Source organism: Gadus morhua, chromosome 12, assembly GCF_902167405.1.
Source record: "Gadus morhua chromosome 12, gadMor3.0, whole genome shotgun sequence".
Taxonomy (NCBI): Eukaryota; Metazoa; Chordata; class Actinopteri; order Gadiformes; family Gadidae; genus Gadus; species Gadus morhua.
Window position 1 is genome coordinate 2,188,478 of NC_044059.1, and position 20,315 is coordinate 2,208,792.

At 42.7% G+C, this 20,315-nt stretch overlaps 2 protein-coding genes across 5 annotated transcripts in view; both read right to left on the bottom strand.

Annotated features, from left to right (window-relative positions):
- Nucleotides 1-6,198, bottom strand: part of raver2 (ribonucleoprotein, PTB-binding 2) — a 126,611-nt gene extending 120,413 nt beyond the window's left edge. For 2 of the 3 annotated variants that reach the window (XM_030372819.1, XM_030372821.1), the window contains exon 1: nt 5,623-6,198. In XM_030372819.1, coding sequence (XP_030228679.1) covers nt 5,623-5,886 — 264 coding nt within the window. In that variant the 5' untranslated portion in view covers nt 5,887-6,198. The remainder of the gene's footprint in view (nt 1-5,622) is intronic. The other variant, XM_030372820.1, reaches the window with a different exon arrangement.
- A 4,430-nt stretch (nt 6,199-10,628) lies between these two features.
- cachd1 (cache domain containing 1) overlaps nt 10,629-20,315 on the bottom strand; it is an 88,722-nt gene continuing 79,035 nt past the window's right edge. For both annotated transcript variants that reach the window (XM_030372778.1, XM_030372777.1), the window contains exons 24-27: nt 19,767-19,928; nt 18,648-18,725; nt 18,102-18,203; nt 10,629-13,511 (exon numbers count right to left, since the gene is read on the bottom strand). In XM_030372778.1, the coding sequence (XP_030228638.1) occupies nt 13,261-13,511; nt 18,102-18,203; nt 18,648-18,725; nt 19,767-19,928 (593 nt within the window). In that variant the 3' untranslated portion in view covers nt 10,629-13,260. The remainder of the gene's footprint in view (nt 13,512-18,101; nt 18,204-18,647; nt 18,726-19,766; nt 19,929-20,315) is intronic.

Here is a 20,315-nt window from a genome sequence, read left to right on the forward strand (position 1 = left end):
ATCGCATTAATGTCATAGTTAACTCACGATTAATCGCAAATTATTTTTCTATGCTAAATATACCTTGATTTTTTTGTCCCATAATTCTTCTCATTTTAATTCTCTTATCAACATGGTGAATTGCATCGGCTTGCCTTGTGCAAATGATTTTTTATTTTTAACAACATTGGCATATACTGATCAAAACAGGACGATACAAAAAAAGAGCCTATAGTGCAATTAAACGACTGCTTTGAACAAATGTCATTTGAACATAGCAGTCAGGCTACTGCTTCTTTGTTTTGAGCCAAAGAAAAAAAAAAAAAAAAAAAGTCTTTTTTTTTTTTAAATAAAATACTTGCGTTAATCGCGCGCTAATTTTTTTAACGCCGCTAAATTTGGTTTGCGTTAACGCCGCTAATAACGCGTTTAACTGACAGCTCTATTTAATTTTTGTAATCTCCAGTCAGTGAAAGCTTCATTTTATCATTGCCATGGGGATTCGTGTGGACGCTGCTATCGACCCCCCCCCCATCACTCAGCTCGCATGTTGTTTGAATCAATGTCTTTCCGTAAGTGTAGTCAGCTGAGCTGTTGTGTTAAGTGTTGTTTTGTGTAACTGATATTCTTTCAAATAAAAAAAATTGAGGGACCGAAGGAAGACATTTATTCTGCTAAGTGACAGATAAGGACGACAAGTTTTTGCTTCTGGCAAAATAAATCCATTCCAAAGGCTTATTTTCAAAATACATTTTGTTTAACAAGGTCATCATGACATTTTAAATCTGATGTTAGAGGATGTCCTTTCGATAAAAACTTTTTTTCTTTCAACAAAAAAATCCTCCATCGGAAACCCGATTTCCGGATTTTTTCTTCTTTGGGATAATAATAATAATAATAATAATTCATTGAATTTATTTAGCGCTTTTCTAGACACTCAAAGACGCCTACAGTGAAGGGGGGGGGGGGGGGGGGGGGGGACCTCACTAACCACCACCAGTATGTAGCACCCATTTGGGTGATGCACGGCAGCCAATCGGCGCCAGAACGCTCACCACACACCAGCTTGAGGTGGAGAGTGAGGGATGGGATGGACTATGCCGCCGTGTTTTTGTGGGGCAACATGGAAGTTTATGTTTGCTGTAGGTTCTGTTGGATTGAATTAAGCTACACTTGCTTTGTTTCTTAAGCAAAGCAATGATATGATTGGATTGGTCAAAACAACAGAACTGTCCAACAGAATACATCATGGGATTTTCGTTGACGATGCCATTTTGAGTGAACTCAATAGAGTTTTAGTAACGTGAAATCCTTAAGTATAACGTATCATAGGCTAATCATAAAATTGTCCACGCCTCGCATGTGAAACACTATGGCAGTTTTAAACACAACAATTGATTGCATCCCTTAATGACTAATAATTTCATGATTAATTACTAAATAATGAATAAAACTCCATTATTACCATTATCATTCCTATGCCGTATGAAAGCTAATAGACCTCTGAAGAAGAAGCCCTGCCTCCGATGCTCCGGTTCCCCCAGTCAAATGTCTTCATGGTGCTGATCTCGCACATCATGAAGACTTTCAAAAGACTGGTTCTACAGCACATCAGGCCCCAGGTGTGTGACTCCTTGGACCCACTGCAAACTCGTGTACCAGGCCCATCTCAGAGTGGACGACGCCATCATTTACCTGCTGCACAGGGCTTACTCACACCTGGAGAAGCCGGGGAGCTCAGTGAGAGTCATGTTCTTCGACTTCTCCAGTGCGTTCAATACCATCCAGCCTCCCCTGCTTGAGAAGAAGTTCTCAGCAATGCAGGTAAACCCCGACATGGTGGCCTGGATTGGTGACTACCTTTTCAGCAGGCCACAGTACGTCAGATGTGGTGATTGAGACGGTGGACTCGTAGTAAGTTCCTTGGAGTACACATCAACAATAAACTGGACTGGTCTGACAAAACAGAGGCCCTCTACCGGAAGAGTCAGAGCAGACTCTTCTTCCTCAGAAGGCTCAGGTCGTTTGACGTGTGTGGCAGGCTGCTAAGGACATTTTATCTGTCTGTGGTAGCCAGCACGCTGTTCTTCGCTGGGGCGTGCTGGGGAGGAGGCATCAAGGCTGGGGAGTCAAACAGACTCAACAAGCTTGTTAGGAAAGCCAGCTCTGTGGTGGGACTTGAGCTGGACAGTCTGGAGGTGGTGGTGGAGAGGAGGATGAGGGACAAATTCAAGTCCATCCTGGGCAACCCCTCCCATCCCCTCCATGCTGAGCTGCGGCAGATGAGGAGCACCTTCAGCCACAGGTTCATGTTCCCCAGGTGCAAGACGGAGCGCTTCAGGTGCTCCTTTGTGCCGGCAGCCATTAGGCTGTTCAACAGTGCCTGATGATGTGTTTGTGTATGTCTATGTGTTTGCATATGCATGTGTGTGTGTTTAGGTATGCGTATTAGGGATGGGTACATATAGTAAATTCCAAACTCGAGTGATCGAAAGAATTCCTCGAGGATCAATCGAGTACTCGTTTAAAACGAATCTATTTTTAGAATGCAACGCATCTGCAGCAGGAATTGGCCTGATGATGAACGGCAATATTACCAACCAAAAATGTAATGCTTATTCGCAATCAAAACAGTCACGAGTTATCCAATTATTCATTATTTATTTTGGCAAACGTTCAAAACACATTTTCCTTGCAAAAATAAATATACGTCTCACAATTTAAATCACGTCGAACAAAGGCCTGTAACGGTTTTTAAAAAAAAAACGAAACAAGTAGCCTAACCATTGCAAATAATTTAAAGCTGCAAATAAACCGGCAGCAAATGAACTAAAAAAATACTCAGTGTTGTGATATTCTATACACGGCCGGGATTACAGCTGCGTCTTGCGGCGGTGAAAATAACCGACACACTTGGTTGCTGCGGGTCTACTTTCCCAAACTCCCCGTGTTTCAGGAGCATATGTTGCCGCATAGTATTTGTAGTACTCTGGTAGCTCAATTTCGCTTGGCATATTTGACATTTCACCTTATGATCTCCTATTTCTGTGAAGTATTTCAATACTTCGCTGCCCTTTGCTCTAACCGCCATCTCTTAACTTTTTGAATTCTGGCGTTGTGCACACACGGCGCGGCGCCGCACAGAAATTTGATACATTTCATTTGCTATGTGCAAGGCACGCGCCAGTGGTGCCACACAGAAAATGTATACATTTGCTTCAGAAAACTTGTCTGTGTATATGCAAACTCGAGTTCATTTGTAACGAGGAGTACTCGAGTAATCGATTCCTCACGCCCATCCCTATTGCGTATATATGTGTATATGCATCACCCATCATGATGTTGTTTCGGTTTGTCTTGTTTCTGTCCCTATTTTTACTATAAGCGTCTACTTATGCATTAGCACTTTGTATTTATTGTATTTATTGCATTGTCATTTTATCCTGTGTTCTTGCACTGCTGCTGGGCTGTTTTTGCAGTAAACTAATTTCTCCTACGGGGGATTAATAAAGTTGTATCTTATCTTATCTTATAACATGGCATTTTTGAATGGTCGTGGATGATTCAAGTCTGTAGGTGACGAAGAAGTAAAAGTTGCGTCAAGTTTTGAACTACACACTTTTTCCAGCTAGTTTCGACTGGGTTTTGTCTGTGCTGTTAAAGTAGCATTAATAATCGTTTACTACTTTAAGGGCCCCGACAATCCAAAAACCCATGTAATCAAGTGTATAAGAGCATTTACAATCTAAACTAAAATGACCAGCGTGGTACAAATACATAGAAAATAAATCTCTTTACGGGCGCAGCCATTTTTGCTACGGTGAACGGTCAAAAGGGGGGCGTTCCTCCGTAAAATGCCACAAGAAAAGTGGAGATTTCAACACTTGCACTTGCACGAGGCATCTGGAACACACCATAAGTTTGCAAGATGCAGGATAAGTACGGCCGCTGTCATTCTGGTCTGTTTTGGTTTGACCGCAGACAGCACGCAGGCAGAACGGGCAGAACTCATCGTGATCATCTTAAATGTTGCTGCAGCGATAAATCATATATTCCGTTGCATCCACAACATCCACATTGATCGATGAAAGATTGGAGCATGAGTTAGAGACAAGATAGAACAGATAGAAGAAACGACAAAGAAAGGTGCGCGAACGACTGCGTTACCGAAGAAAGAGAGTGTATTTCACATAGAACACTGGGACAAATGTAGTTGATTTCTTGGTTTGAATGGGAAAAGAGGAAGTGGTAGGCCAGGACCCCATAATGTTCAGCTAACTGTTGCAAATAATAACAATAAAAAATAATTTTCTATATGCGTGCAGCTGTGAACTCATGTATTGTAATTTATTGTATGAAGTGTACTTTTTTATGATAAGACCTACCTTTTAGTAAGGTAGGTCTTTTTTTAACCTTTAAGCAAACAAAAGGCAACAGGCTGATTTTAGGGTGCCACTCTGACATGCAAATGCAGACCAAAGCGTCATCAACACGCCCACTAACGTGAAGTGCGAAATACCGATATTCTTTGCCTGATTCACCCAGGTCATTTACATTTCCGCCATTGAAAATGCTACCTTAGGCGTAGTCTTTTTTCAGGATACCAATGAAGGATATGTTGTACCAATGCAGGATATGTGTGTAAGCAGCAACAGATCTGCCCTTTTTTTCGCTTGAGCCCCTGGTCCCCAACATTTCTGCACACGGCAATAAAGTAATAGTATACATAAGGAATATCAAGGGAGTTCCTTTGTGGTATTTTATTTCGGATGTCGACAACTACAAAAAATATATATATTCACACTTTTACCCTTTTTATCTGAAGGGAAATTGCTTGCGTCCTTCAATATCGATAGCTGCTACCAACCCACTCATACCGTAGTAAGATATGCCAACATCTACAAGAGGGAACAATAAGCAAATTAGAATCCATAAGATCAGGAGTACAGCTACTCTCGAGATAGCAGTTACTCCAGAAATATCAGTCATAGTTATTGATCGATTTTTATCCAATTGTGAGACATAATGGCAAGGTCTAATCAAATTAGGGTCAAATCAAAATACCCAAAACCATAAAACCAAAGTGTAGCCTAGAACAAACCACTCCCCATAGTCATGATTAAGTAAAGGTAGAGATTCAAAATTAGTGGTAGCCTACTATTATTTTGTGTAGGAACTTTTCATAGTGTACCTAAAATCGGAATAGGCTATGTCTACATTTTGCTGGTGTAGCCTGGCCTAGCCCACATTCAATGACGTGTGGAATGCATTGATGGAGGTGTTCCACTTCTGTTCCTTTACCTGATGCGCCCAGTAAACCCTATCCGCGTGCTGACATGCGCAGTTAGGCGAGGCACACTTCTATTTGCTGATTGCCTTCAGAATATTTGCTGCACTTATGCTAAAGACTGTCTATAAGGTAGGCTATAAGTTATCACACCGTAAGAAGAAAAACATAGAATAAGGGGGGGAATAAAATAAGGGTTCATTGTGGATTTTGTATTTGCTTCAGTCATTAGTAATTACTGTAGTTATATCGATTGACTCGGAAGTAGCATGTCGGCGTGAAGGCGGTGCTTTACAACTTCATCCAAATTAACCCACTGCCTGCGGACAGCATGGAGTGTGGAGGTGTAGGCCTACCTGGTTGGTGGTGTCTTGCGGTAGGTTTTTGATCAGGATCTTCCTCCTGTTGCTCAGCTCCTGGCGAGTTTTGGCCAGCCTCTTCCCGATCTCCTCCGGCTCCAGATCCGGCAGGTCGCGGAGCGTGACTCCCGGGGGGTCGGATGACCCGGCTGCATCCTGCTCCTGTCGGGTCTCTTGGCCGTCCATCTCCGAACAAAGTAAATTTTCTCGAACTGAAGAAGAGTGGACTGTCGGCGGCGGGATGGACGAGGCTGCCGCCATTTTGACTGTTGTGTGGATAAAAGTGAGAGAGCGGAGTGGTAGTGCGAGATAGGTGGGCGTCTGTGTTTTATTGCGCCCATGTGAGAGAGTGAAAGAAAAAATGTAGACCGAGAGGAACAAGCAAGGCAGCGCAGTTCAAGTACACCGCTCCCTTCCAGCATGTGTAGGGCTTCACCTCGGACGATGGCGACCCCAACCGTTGGAAAAACGAACAGGTGCGAGCTATTATCGATGCGTCATGAATATTGAGATCTTCTGAAAGTGAATAATGAGCGACGCGCTGCAGTTCTCCACCGCCCACTGACACACACACACACACACACACACACACACACACACACACACACACACACACACACACACACACACACACACACACACACACACACACACACACACACACACACACACACATATAAACAGCACGGGCATCAACCCACCTGCCTCACAACAAAAACACATTCCATTTACCTGCACTTCATTGGTTTTAGGCAAATAAAAATATGTTGGATAATAAACATAGTTGGTTTAACCAAATTTGCTAAATTGCACCAAGGTGGAGTTTTCTACATTCTTGTTCCAAAAACCTTTTCAGCACTTTAAAAACACAACGAATAGACTGCATGAAAATCAACTTTTGTCTGTTTAGCCTCCATATTTGTCTTGGTCAGAAAAATAAGTTTGTTGGAGATACGTATGTATCTATCTGCAAAAAATATAATCAATGATTGGCGCTATCTCCCCCCTCTCCCATCCTCTTTTCCTTCACTTGACAAGCCTTCTTTTGTCCTAGTGATGTAGTCTCTGCCAACCAACAAGCCAAGTAGCCGGCATGACTGTCTGCTGCCAGAAAACCGTGTGGGTGGAAACCTGCCTCTTGGCCACCCTGTGGGGTACAGAGCTCCCATGCAGAGTCCCTACAATGGCGGAGCAGCTACAGCTACAGCTACAGCTACAGCTACCCCCCCCCCCCCCCCCCCTCTCTCTCTCTCTCTCTCTCTCTCTCTCTCTCTCTCTCATACACACACACGCAATATATGTACACACCATATGGTCACAAATAGAACAGGTACTTATCACAATTGGCAATAAATAATGCCAGTAGGCACATATATCTCCATTATGTATTTCAAATTATATATTTAGCGCTTTTCTTCTACTGGCGCCAGGAAGAAGTAGTGAAATCATCTCCTTATCGCGTTATTTCTTGGTTTGCCGTGTGTGTGTTTGTGTGTGGGTGGTTTCCTTTGGCAGAGCTCAAGCCAGACAATCACAGTTGTCAGCGGCTGTAGATCAAAGAGCGAGAGCAGTAGAGACAGCGAGAGTAAATATTAATGGGACGACATCAACCAGAAAAAGACTCTTCCGCCTGGCGGTGACAGAGGTAGGGTGGCGGAGTCTAGGGGGTGGATGTGGAGGTCAGGGGGTGGTTGTGAGGGGATGGTCGTGAGCAGGTGGAGGTGAGGGGGTTGAGTTGAGAGGGTGAAGGTGTTGGTGTAGAGTTGAGAGGTTGGAGGTGAGGGGGTAGAGTTGAGGGGGTGGAGGTGAGGAGGTGGAGGTGAGGGAATAGAGGTGAGGCCATGGTTGTGAGCTCGTGGAGGTGAGGGAGTAGAGGTGAGAGGGTGGATGTGGAGGTTGAGGGGATACAAAAGATGGAGGTGAGGCAATGGAGGCGAGAGTGTGGAGGATGAGAGAATGTAGTTGAGGGGGTGGAGGTTGGTTTAAACAACCTTTTTAAAACAGTAAAGTAAACCAAATCCTGTTGGTGGTTGTCTGTAATCACAGGCTTTGTTAGCTTTTATAGACCATTGTTGCTCACTGAGTCCATGTAATAAACAGAACATAGTTGATCTAAAACCCCCATTGTTAGTCGATTAAACAAATCTGTAAGAGGTGTTGTTTTTTACACATTATGTAACTGCAGCCAGTGACAGATGGAGGCAAGTCTTTAAAAGGAATGACAGTAAAGACCACTTGTCATTCACACAGGATGCTTCCAGAGACGCATGATTCACCTCACTAAGTGGCTCATTTTCACCAGAGAACAATTATTTTGGCATTCTCAGGTGGCACTGTGTGGTTCTGGTACAGTGCACCCAGCACACACAAGTACAAACTATACAAAAAATACAAAATACTCTCTCTCTTTCTAATAGAGCCCCATCATGTCTGTAATGGGGGTAGAGGGGATTATGGAAGCCCTACCGGTACTTCATTGTGATTCATGGGCTCTTTAGAGTGGGTGGGCGTTGAGAGGAGAGTCAGACAGGAGGGGTAGGGAACAACGGCGGTGCTGATGAAGTCTCGAGGGGAAGATCAGGTACCTGCGACTCGTGTGGGTGTGTGTGTTTGAACAGAAAAGAAGAAGCTCTAAACCCTATATCCTTCAACCGTGTGCATAAACCACATGTACATCTGGCTTTATGGTGTGTACATGGCGATTCTGGTGAGGGGCCCTTTTTGTGTGTTGCACAGGGATGTAGGAAGGACAGTCACCTACAGCATCAGCAAATGTTTAAACCTGTCGTCACTTCAAGTTATTCAATTAGAAAGTGCAAAACAACAGATATGTGATGATATGTAGCGAGGAACAGATCAAGAGATGCATGACCTTTTAACATAATATCACCACCCACCTCTCATGACCTCCTGTACAAACGAATGCATAAACATATGTATGTATAGTAATCATTTTCAAATCTTCAAGCATGCATATTTTTCAATGTTACCATGAGGATTATCGTCAGACAGTTTTTCTGTATAAATTATATTGCAGAACCAGTCCAATACTGGTGCCCGATTGGACAAGTCAGGCCATTTCGAAAGTGCCAAGTAGGTCTCATCTTTTATTGGCTATATTTGACCCAGATTCGATTTTTTCAAAGCAGTGTGAACAGCATACATCACATTGAATCGGATCTCTTCAAATTGGATGTAGGCCACTATCGTGACTGCTTCTAGAGCCCTGAAATATCTCCCCTTCTGAACTTGCCATTGCCATCTCAATGCTCCAGCCAACAAAAATGTTTTTAAATAAGCACTCAAACATTTGGTATCTAGCATAATTATAATTGTATTATGAATCACACAACTCTCTGGGATGGATCGTTTTGTAACTCAATGCCGCTTTCCACCATTCAGTGTCCTACATACCGGATGACCCCTTCAGCTCAGCTATCTGAGCCCTGTGTATATATGCTGGACGTTTATATGCTCTGGATGTCAGGTGTTTCTGGGACCACAGAGCAGCGCACAAAAATACACTGCTTGTCCCTGTCTGCAGAACCAGTTGGCAGAGAGCGAGGGAGAGGGAGACAGTGCACACTCTACTGAGCGGATGGCCCGAGGGTGCTTTGGACACCATGCACCCTGCTCTAATTCAGAATGAGTATCTGGTACACAGAAGGACAGGGAACACATGGGCGAGACAGAGAGAGAAAAAAGGAAGCTAGAGTACCGTACTTGAACACAGACCAAGTGTGACCATGTATTGTACTACAGACTCAATGACAGGAGATCATAAAAACTGTTGTAGTGAGAAGATGAGAGTGGGAAGAGACACGTCACGGGGAGAATCTCTCCCTCCCTCCCCCCCCCCCAAACTGGAACTTTAATGCTACTTATAATTTAAATAATTACAATGACACAATAGTTCCTCATTTACAATGGACAAAAGCAATTTAAGTATTGAAAACCTAAATTTTTAATGTGTCAAGACAAAATAAGTCGTACTAAGAAGTTCCATGTTACAAATATGCTATTCATCTATTTCGATTACATTTCATTTTATTATTAAAAAGCAACCAAACACACAACTCACACAGGCGTAGCCATGATTAAAAAATAATTATAATTAAATATTGAACAAAATATAGGATCTCAAATCGACGTGCCTTGTCATGCACTAGCTATGCTTCTTCTCTTACATCTGAGAGACAGTCCCGTTTCCTCTACCCCACCATCTGTGTGAAAGGGAGCTTTGTGAATAACAAATGACATCTTCAGGCAACAGGACGCAGTTGGGTTCCTCTTCTTGGACATGCACATGACCATTACAACAAATGTTATGAGGCTGTTGGACGGGCTCAGAGTTAGGCCTATTTAGTGATCTGGCTGGTAAAGATATTCAAGAACAAAGCAGATCCGTAATGACTTTCAGAGCTGGGTCATGGAGTGGTGGATGTTTGGCTTGAAGATGAATACAGTAAGAAGACTTCAGACGTCAAACCAGAAACTGTTTTAGGTTAACGTTGAAAATTGACCACGTTATGATGTCTGAAGTAGTTGAAGTTTCAAAGAAGGTAAAGTATAAATGACTTAGCCTACATTGTAAAAAAAAAAAAGCAGAAAAAGCGTAATAGTTTAAAAAGTTGAAAGAGTTGACAAACGCCGGGATAGCCATCATATTGTTAAAAAGCTTGACGTTTTGATGCTTGAATGGTTTCTGAATAAGTTGTTTCTCCGCCTTTGAGAGTGATTGCATTTCAGATGCCTGTGATTGAAGGGAGGGTTTGATCCCCGAACCAATCAGGGAAGAGCTGTCCTGGAGTCAGGTCAAAATTCAAAGTGTCTCATACAGAGGCAGGCACACTAGACCAGAACAGATATTTCACTGAGCATATCACTCACCATTAGCTAACGGAAGGCTATGGCATTTGTCACAAATTACATTCAGATTATAGCCCTTAAATCGTACCTACAGCATTTTAAGTTTAACTTAAAAAAAATAACAGCAGAGGATATTAAGAGTACAGTGGATTTGTTCATTTTTAATCACATTCACATTGCAATACATTTCCTTTGAGAACTCTATGGTACAAAGGGGAGGGGGGAGATGATCTACACACACATAAGTTCCTTCAGAACAACCACTCACTTACTATTGTTCAATGTACTCGCACATAGTCATTCACAGCTGGTAAATACTGCTACAAATTATCTTCCAATTCCAAAACTGTCAGGCCAAAAAAAATTATTGCAACAGAGAATTAATTTGCTAAAGCAATTTAAAGATAGAATGATTTTGATGAGTCACTAAAATAGCGATGAGAAACTTTATGAGGTGGCACAAATACAAAAAAAAGGAGCGTGGCTGGGTGACAATATATATATATATATATATATATATATATATATATATATATATATATCATAAGTTAGTTTTCAATGTAGGAATTATGGTAAGGACAAAATCGTGTACTCTTCCCATTGTTCAATTAGACACCAAAATGATGGAAAGGAAAAAATTGTGTAGTCTTCCCATTGATCAATTAGACACCAAAATGATGCATTGCATTATGGCTGATTCAGTTATTGACCCAGATCATATCATGCAGAGCTCTGAAAGGGTTCAAAGTGAATGTTTAGTGATTGAAGTTATTATGCATCCCCCCCCCCCCCCCCCCAACAGTACATTTTTTGAGTGACATTATTCATGCATGTCATGTTGGCAAATCTGTTAGGAGACTGTACACAATTTTTTTTATAAAAAAACAGCATTTGACCAAAGTGACAGTAACCCACCCTAAGCAAATGTCATCAAAACACAAAATTAACTACATGTTTGTTACATGGTCATTGCTCAAAATAAAATACACAATACCCTCTCTCTGTAGCATGTTAGTTTATGAAGACCTTACAGTTGGCATTTTGGAAACAAATAATATGATTATATGATACTAGAAAAACCCTCTCAAGTGTGCCCTTGAAGAGAATGAATTGATTTCCCAAGTACTTACTTACATCCAATATGGACCTAAACAGAAGATACAACTATATTCAGCAAACCAATATCCAAGGTATCCATTTATATAGAGAGAAACCACGAACGGACTAATCAATATAAAAGGTAGAAATATCTGAGCATCTTTTGACCCCCCCCCCATTGTTTTCGGAAAAATACAGAGTATACAGGTCATGTGACAACCATCTTTGATTCTGTATTCACATTTCCTAGTGAATTTCTGGAATCTTCAAAACCCCGATATTACTTTGCCATGACTTGAGATGCTGTGTACCTCATGAACAGATGATATCAAAGAAAAAACATAAATGGATTGTGAAATGACTAAGTCCATTCTCTAATGCTACCTTTTAAACAATTTGATAAAAATCCTCTGGACACGCACGCACGCACGCACACACACACACGTGCGCAAAAGGGTAGAAAATACATTTAAAGTGGTTAACCACTGAGGAAACCTATAGCTTGGTGAAGCCACTTTACAGCAACACCTCTATCTTTCTCTCCCTCAGCTCAGAGTCTCCATCTTATATCCCAATTGGAATGTAACTGGTTTGAATCCATATTCAGTGTCCCCGAAATACACAGGCTTTTGTAACGTGGGCCTCTGCCGAGACAGGCTCTTCCTCATCATTTTTTGACTTTAAGATTTTCTTTGTAATTAGGTCAAAATAAAGGACAGAGTGGTTCCAGTCTTGGAAGAACTTTCCCACAGCACTCCGTCATTCTTGTCGTCAAAGAGTTCCCAGGTCCGGACCGTAGAGCGGATTACCCGTTTGGTTGGGCCGTAGGGTTATCCACTGGAACATGGAATACAAGGACCAAGAGTCTGTGCATGTTGAGGGAGGGTTATCAGCCCATGAGCAAAGACCTGGGTCACCGTGGCAACCACTCGTTGGTTCCACGCACAACCCACCTCTTCAATAAATACTAGTAAAAAAATATTTTTTCTGTTCTGTCAAGGTTTGTATGTCAAATGTTATGTAGTCAAGCTAGATACTTTACTGGTACATCCATAAACAGACAGCCGTTTTCCAGGCTCGGGTGGGAAATGTTACATTAAAAAAATCTCCCTCTAAAAGGGGGTTTGTGGTTTGAAACTGCTCACAGAGCGAAATGCAGAGATGTGAATCTTATCAATACTGGTAAGTAACATTATGGTCATGTGTCGCTGGTCCTTCTCAGGCCAATAACTTTGCTCGATCCTGTTTAACTTTCACCATGACCCAGTGTAATACCGCCATTAACCATTTCAACCTTATCCATGTCAAGCTCCAGCTGTCATTTGAGGCAACCCCAGCCATAGACACTCATGTGGAACTCCATTGTCCGGCCCGATCTTTAATGAACTCTGATGGGGGAAAAAATTCACTAAGAAGAAGAAACAAAATGACCCCGGCTCAGTTGAACTTGGAATCAATGTGTCTCTCAACAGTCTCAACAGTCCGCAAGTTGCAGGGTTTAATTTTCCCGCTTCAACGTATGCCCCATTGTCTCAGGTCATCTTCTGATCCAACGTGTCGTTATCCTTGTGCGCACTGTGTGCTATCTAGTCACGAGCGGACGCAAGTCTTTGATCAAAAAAAAAAAATTATGTTTCAGCCGTTTGTCTCGGAGCGAGGAGGGGTGGATCAGCACTCAGCGTCCACGCTGTGCACTGTGACGGCTGCCTGCATGTGATGTGTGTGCGTGTGGAGCGGGTGGTGGTGCGTGTGTGAGTGGCGGTACGGGTGGAACTTGTGGCTGAGCAGCGCCGCCGTCTGCGGGGGTGTGTCCAGGTCCATGTCGTCGTCGTGGTTACCCACGTCCACGCCGGCAGACAGCGGATCGTTGTTGCCAGGCGGGTTCTCGCTGTCCTCCTGGGGGCTCATGGTGCTGTAACCTAATTGGACACAAAAGTAAAGAAACAAAGAGTTGGGAGTGATTTCATGAAGACGCACAAATACACCCTGAAACTGGTCATTAAGTCAGCCATTGAACGTATTTAACTATGTCGGGATTACACATATTAACACCTCGATGGGGACTTTGCTCACCAAGTGCTTAGACCACTACATTTTAGCCTATTAAAGCAGTGTGTGTATACACTTTTTGAAACAACTGAAGAGGAAAAGAGACAATGATGTTATAATGTTTAAGTATTTATGTCAGTAAACATGTCTGCCCAGACTGCACCACACATTCTTGGCTCCCTGGGTTTCATTTACCTTGGTACTTTAACTTTTCAAATGGGTTCAGTTGTGAAAATGTGTCCACTCATTAGCAAAATGGCAAAACATTTACCGTGTTTCAGACATTGGGCTCCTCAATTTTGAGCTGTGGAAGTTCAATTCATTCATAATTTCAATTAATGTTACACCCCCAGCCATTGTCTCCCTTAACAATTCTCTTTTATGGAGAACGTCTGGCAAAGCCTTTAAGCGGAAGACAGGCTTTCTGAACAACGACAACTGTTTGCCAACAGAATCATTACAAGCATCCCGTTCTCCAAAACGTAATCCGTTGTTTCGATTAGGCCAGCTCAATCCCCCGCCCTCTGCTTCCCCGTTGCCAGACCAGCAGAGAACATGTTGTCTATGGAGGCTGACAAATGATCAGATGCTCCTCGGTTTCTCTTAATGAAAACATGCCGCTGGTTAATGAGAACTCTGTTGTGATCCCAATGAGGAGGCCTTTTTGCCTCACAAAATCAAAATATACCTGGGATGAATCCTTACGGTCTTTGGTTCGTCCCCTGACTCTTCCGTCGTTTAATCATATTTTATATTTTATTTTATTTGTTTGTTTTCTGTTCAAAAAAAATTAACCCAAAACAAAAAAAGATTTGAGAGACAGTAAATCTGAGTGTTAAAAGTAGATGTGGAGGCATTAACTATGAAGAGCTCTGGACTTTGGAGACCATGCCTTTAATTCCATTTTATGGACAACAAAGCAATGCTTGGGTCTTATCTCTACCAGGCTGTTTACCACTATACAGCTCTCCTTAAAAAACTCCTAACTCGAAGCCGGCAATACGCAGAGGGATGAAATCCTCCATCCAGCCTTAATTACCATGTAGCAAATAACCTTCTAAGCCTCAAGTCCTGCATTAATTATATTCAGGAAAAAAAGAGCGTTTCTGAAGATTAAGAATAAAATCTCCAGAGGCAAATCCAAAAGATGTAGTGATTGTAAAAGTGGGAGTTTAGTGAGTCTGATGGTCTGTCTTTTAAATACATGTGGCTATACTATACACTTATGGTGATGACGCAGAAAGAAGAGGAAAGGTGTGTGTTTGTGTGTGTCTGTATCTGTGTGTGTAAAGATTGGAACTTGCTATACGTTGTTTATTTCCAAACAGCAATGGTTCTGATGCTCACTTGAAGAACCAAACTGCGAAAGGCGGCAAATATTAACAATTTCTGAGGAAGACAAAAGGAGAGGAAAAAAGAAAGGAAGAGAAGGACGAATAAATCCTAAAAGGCTATAGAGGAGTGACAGAGGGAAAATAATGAGGGATTGAGGTGAGAAAAAAAAAAAATACACTGCTAAATATGCCTGCCTTTTCCCCGTAATGGTCTGCGCGATAACACTGACCCTCCGCATATTGGTGGTTCAATTTTTGATGTAAAAGCGACGGCTTCGCTGTTCCAGGGGAGGGACTTGGGTAGAGGTGTTGCTGCGTCGTCTCTACAACAGAGACAACGCAACAACATCAACGTGAGTATTTCTAACTGGAGGGACGGTGAAATCCGCGATCTGCTGACCATCATGGGAGAGAAAGTTATGCAGTCTCATTTAACGAACACGGGGAAAGATGGTGCAATCTATGAGAAAGACTCTACCAGGCTTTTGTCGGGATAAAAAACGTGGTCAGCTAAAGAAATAATATGTTGGTGTTTGTAATCACTTCTGTAGCCTACACTGAGATGTATACTCATTCTTGCATGCAAAATAAAAAAAATAAAACATTGCTAGTATGCAAATTATTCTAAAGAGGTCGACTGTCCGTGCATAGGCCCGCCTACTCTAATGAACAAAGAAAGCCGGCTCTGTGAAAAAGGGGGATTGTACTCTGTCGTTTTTACACAGGAAAGACAGTGAAATTGCAGGGCATGCCAAGCCGCGACCGACTGCTGGCTTGACAATGTAAAAAAGAGTCTTCAAAGGAGAATCCATGCTGGCATCATGTGACAGAAAGACACAATTTTCAGAAGCCCACATCACGCTGGATCTGAGAAGCATGTTCCTCGTTAACAGCTAAAAGACATCTTGGCAAACCGACATACAAATACACACCAAAGGAATACATTCAACACTGTGTGTCGTGTCCGAATGACTCACTTACACGTCAGTGTGAGCGTGTGTATGCGCGTGCGTGTGTGGGTGGGGCAGTTTGATACGTGCTGGCTGGAGGTGGGAGGACATTGACTGATGCAAGCGGAGCAGCAACTTGGAAGAAGTTTGCTTTCATCCAAAAAGAACGACACCCCCACCCTCTCCCTCTATGGCCCTTCACTTTCACACCTCTCTCACTCTCTCTCATTTGGTTATGCAACATGTGATGGGATTCTTTTCCTTGCGCCAGTTCTCTCCAATTTCTCATATATATGTCATGCAGGTCAATCTTAATATGATAACACTCCCTGTTCAAGCCATCCTCAAACAGGCAAGAAGATAACTCCATGCAAGGGAAGACAGAGTGGGTTTACTTACTAGTGATGAACACTACGATGGGGTAATTCTGGACACATTTTTAAATTCATGCTTTTCTGCTCTATCTTCCCAAATAACATTGATGTGAACCAGGCCCTCTGCTCTTTCTCCCTCCGCTTACTCACTCAATCCCCGTCAAAACTCTGACCAACATCTCCTCCTCCCCAAATGATCATCATCGTCATCATCAGTTATACAACAGAGTAATGGGGACCCTCAGCCTACGTAGGGAGTTAACAGTGTCAGCTACCATCTACCAACAGCCTCTCTTGGCTGTGATACAATTATGAACATTAAATGCTTTTAGAAAAACAACCATAAGAGACTGCAGCACTATACAGTAGATCTTTGTTGATGGTTTCAACGTTATAATTCCATCGCACCAGTTCCTCTTTCTGGTATGGGCGTGGTGACCTTCTGTCTGGTTCCGTGTGTATTCTGGTGCATGTGTGTCACAAACCCAACATAAATAATGGTCAAAGTATAGCACTTTTAGCTTGCTCAAATTAAAAGTGCTTAATGTATTTAAAAGTGTGTGAGGACATTATATGCCTTCACATATGCATGTGCGTGAGTGTGTTATCATGTTTAGTGTGTGCGAGTGTAATACCAGGGTCATTGTGTGTGTGAGTCTTACCATGGTCAGTGTGTGTGTGTGTGAGTGTGTGAGTGTGAGTGTGTGAGTGTGTGTGTACAAATTTCCTGGCAATGCCCTGATGGCTCCCCTGACTGACAACATCATAATGCCGATTTTTTCCACTCAAGCGATCTTGAACGACGAGAATCTACAGACCAAACACGCAAGAGCCTCTCTTCTCCAGCGCAGAATATCGCAGAATGCGCAGCGCTGGTCAAGCCTGAAATTGCAAGGCGAGTTAGCAGCACTGCCTTACACAGATCATTCTGTTTCTCATTCAATAATAACTCATTATTCCACTCCAGAGGACATCTTAATCTTTAAGGTTAAAGCGTGACTGCAATGTCAAACAAAATACAACCTAGCAATATGGTACCCATCAAAACACAACCAATACTGCATATTCCACCTAAATCAACAGGAGAATGAAACAGTTGCACACATTCTGAATGGATGTCATCATTATAAAGGACTGCATGTGGCCAGGCATGACCGATAATTCTGTTAAAAGTGAATTGAAATCGCAATGTACCGGACGATGAGTATTTCAGAAACATAGCAAACACTCCAGACATTGTAATCGTAAACGACACTCATTATTGAAGTGGGCTATTGCTTCGATTTGTATATGGACACCTGCTACTACTCTAAGTTACTGAAATCCCAGCCACTGGTAAATCGTATATGCCCTAGGTTACCAATGCAAAATTATATCTTTAATCTTTGGAAGCTTAAGTCATATCCACAAAAAGAGGTTAGAGGACTGCAGTTGAGGGGGATACATAAGATGGAAGCCAAAAGATTGGCAAAACTTTGCTCTGTTACAGCCCCCATAGGTAGTATGCAGATCTGGAGACAAAGATGTTTTTATTTATCCAAGTGTTCGATGCAATATTTTAACTTATGTAGGCAATGTAAAGGCATGTAAGCTTGATGAACCTGTTAGATTATGAATCTTTCTCCCCAAAGCGTTTGGATCTTGTTCCCCTTCTTTGTAAATTTTGGATCCAAATAAAAGCATTTAAATTTGTGTGTGTGTGTGTGTGTGTGTGTGTGTGTGTGTGTGTGTGTGTGTGTGTGTGTGTGTGTGTGTGTGTGTGTGTGTGTGTGTGTGTGTGTGTGTGTGTGTGTGTCTCTTACCATGGTCACTCTCCGTCCCGGAGCGGCCCCAGTACCTCCGCCTGCGCTCCGGGCTGTGTGTGTGTCTCTCGATGACCGCCGCCATGAACCGCGTGTTGCTGACTGGGAGAGGAACGGGAGGAGAGGTCTCAAAACACACAGCTAACCATGGTAGACCATTTCTTTAAGAAGCATCTTTTTATTTGCAGAAATTCTTTTATCATCTTCACAGCAATAAATAAATCAAATGCTCTGATTAAAAAATGGAAAGAGACTTGTATATCTGGCTGTCAAAGGGCTGTGATAAGCGGTCCGAATATTTATTTTGGCTCGAATGAGATGATTGCATGGCCAACCTGTCTATCTAGCTGACTTCCTTCCCCGGCTACCTGTGTGCACTCATGGTGCATGCCAAGAGTCTACCAAATGGCAGACCCTATTGCTAAAGCTAGCCAGCTAGTCGCTTGTTTTGAGTGGCTTCTGAGGGAGACCTGAAGGCTTGGCTACCTTCAAAATCATGGTGTTTGACGCGGACAAACTTTGCCTCTTGGTGCTGGCGGTACTCACTGATTCCTCGATCTTCATGGCTGTCCTCGTCGCGCTCATCTCTCTCGTTGTCTAGGTTGGACATTCTCACAGACATTTCTGGGAGACATTTGGGGTGCGGAGGGGGGAAGAAGAGGCATGAGCCATTTCCTACATAATCACATGCCTCCCATGAAATCAAGCAGGTGTTTGGGAATTGCTGAGAATTTGAGCGGATCTCATTGAATCTCTCAGAGACCTCTTCTCCTAATCTGGATCCCATTAAGGGGCCCAGACACATTACCCAGGAATCGAGTTGCTTCCGGGCTTCCATTTGCTGTCGCACTTGTGTAGGCCATTAAACAGCAATTCAGCATTGAGCATTTAATGAATGGGGATGTTTGCAAGAGTCAGAGTCAACACTATTATCGCGTCAACAGAAAGAACATGTCTGTATACTGCAAAGGGTTCCAACGTCGGTAGTGTCAGAGCACATTAACCATGCACTGCCCCAATTAAAACCTCCACCGATTTAAAATGTTGCAGGATTCAAAGTAGTTATATTTCTATGGAATAATGTGTATGGACTCGTTTGTGTGACTGTTTAAGTCATATTTTTTTGATGTTTATAATTGTATAAATGTTTGATCTATGACTTGGAGTGAACATCAAGCGTTGCGGAACAAATGTTTGTGTTATCGCCCAACTCCCATGCTCTATGCCTCCAGTCCGAACCAAAGAATGAGAGGCTTGACTGAAATATCAATTCCAAGGAGGTGTAAGTATTAACGTGGCTCGTGGCTCGGATACAGTTCTAACAATTTGAAATATTGCTTAAACATCTTTGCAATTTTTCTAAATTGTGTGCCGTTATTCCCTCTAACTTCAGAAAGACATTCTTTGGTAAATATTATCCATAGGTTTATAAAGGAAATAAATCCAAAAAATAATCTCACTAGCAGCCTCTAGTGGCTGGCTTTTATTGCAACTACAGTTACAGATAAATTTTAACATATTGCAGGTTTAAATTATAAACTAAAATTGCTCGATAAACCATGTCTGATCATGTCAACGGTAAGAACTGTTCTATTTGAGTGCCTGACCCAAGCGTAGGCCCATCGGTGTGAATTTATGTGAAGGTCCCAAGGAGCCCATGCCTACCTTGGGCGGCAAGCGGCGACATATGCTGGTGGGACCGCCGATGGATCTGATGGCGGTAGCCATAGACGGCCAGGACCAGCACCATGATGCAGCCCATGATACCGCCTGCCACCGGCCCCACCGGGGCACTCTTTATCATGTTCAGAGAGCTCACCTCCTCGTCTGAGAGTGGCACAGAGAGAAGGGGGGAGAGAGAGAGAGAGAGAGAGAGAGAGAGAGAGAGAGAGAGAGAGAGAGAGAGAGAGAGAGAGAGAGAGAGAGAGAGAGAGAGAGAGAGAGAGAGAGAGAGAGAGAGAGAGAGAGAGAGAGAGAGAGAGAGAGAGAGAAATATGTTAATATTAATAAGTCAGATAGATACAGCCCCGGAGGGAATGGAGCAGGGTAAAAGGATCGAAGAAATGATAAAGAGCAGAGAACTGCTTCTCCGTCTCTCATCGCTGGGAACTGCTGGAGTAGTACATCATTCTTCATCGGCCAATACTGCCACATTTTGATGCCATGAAAAACTGGGAGCACATCATTATCCTATCCCTTTTTAAGCCATTTCAA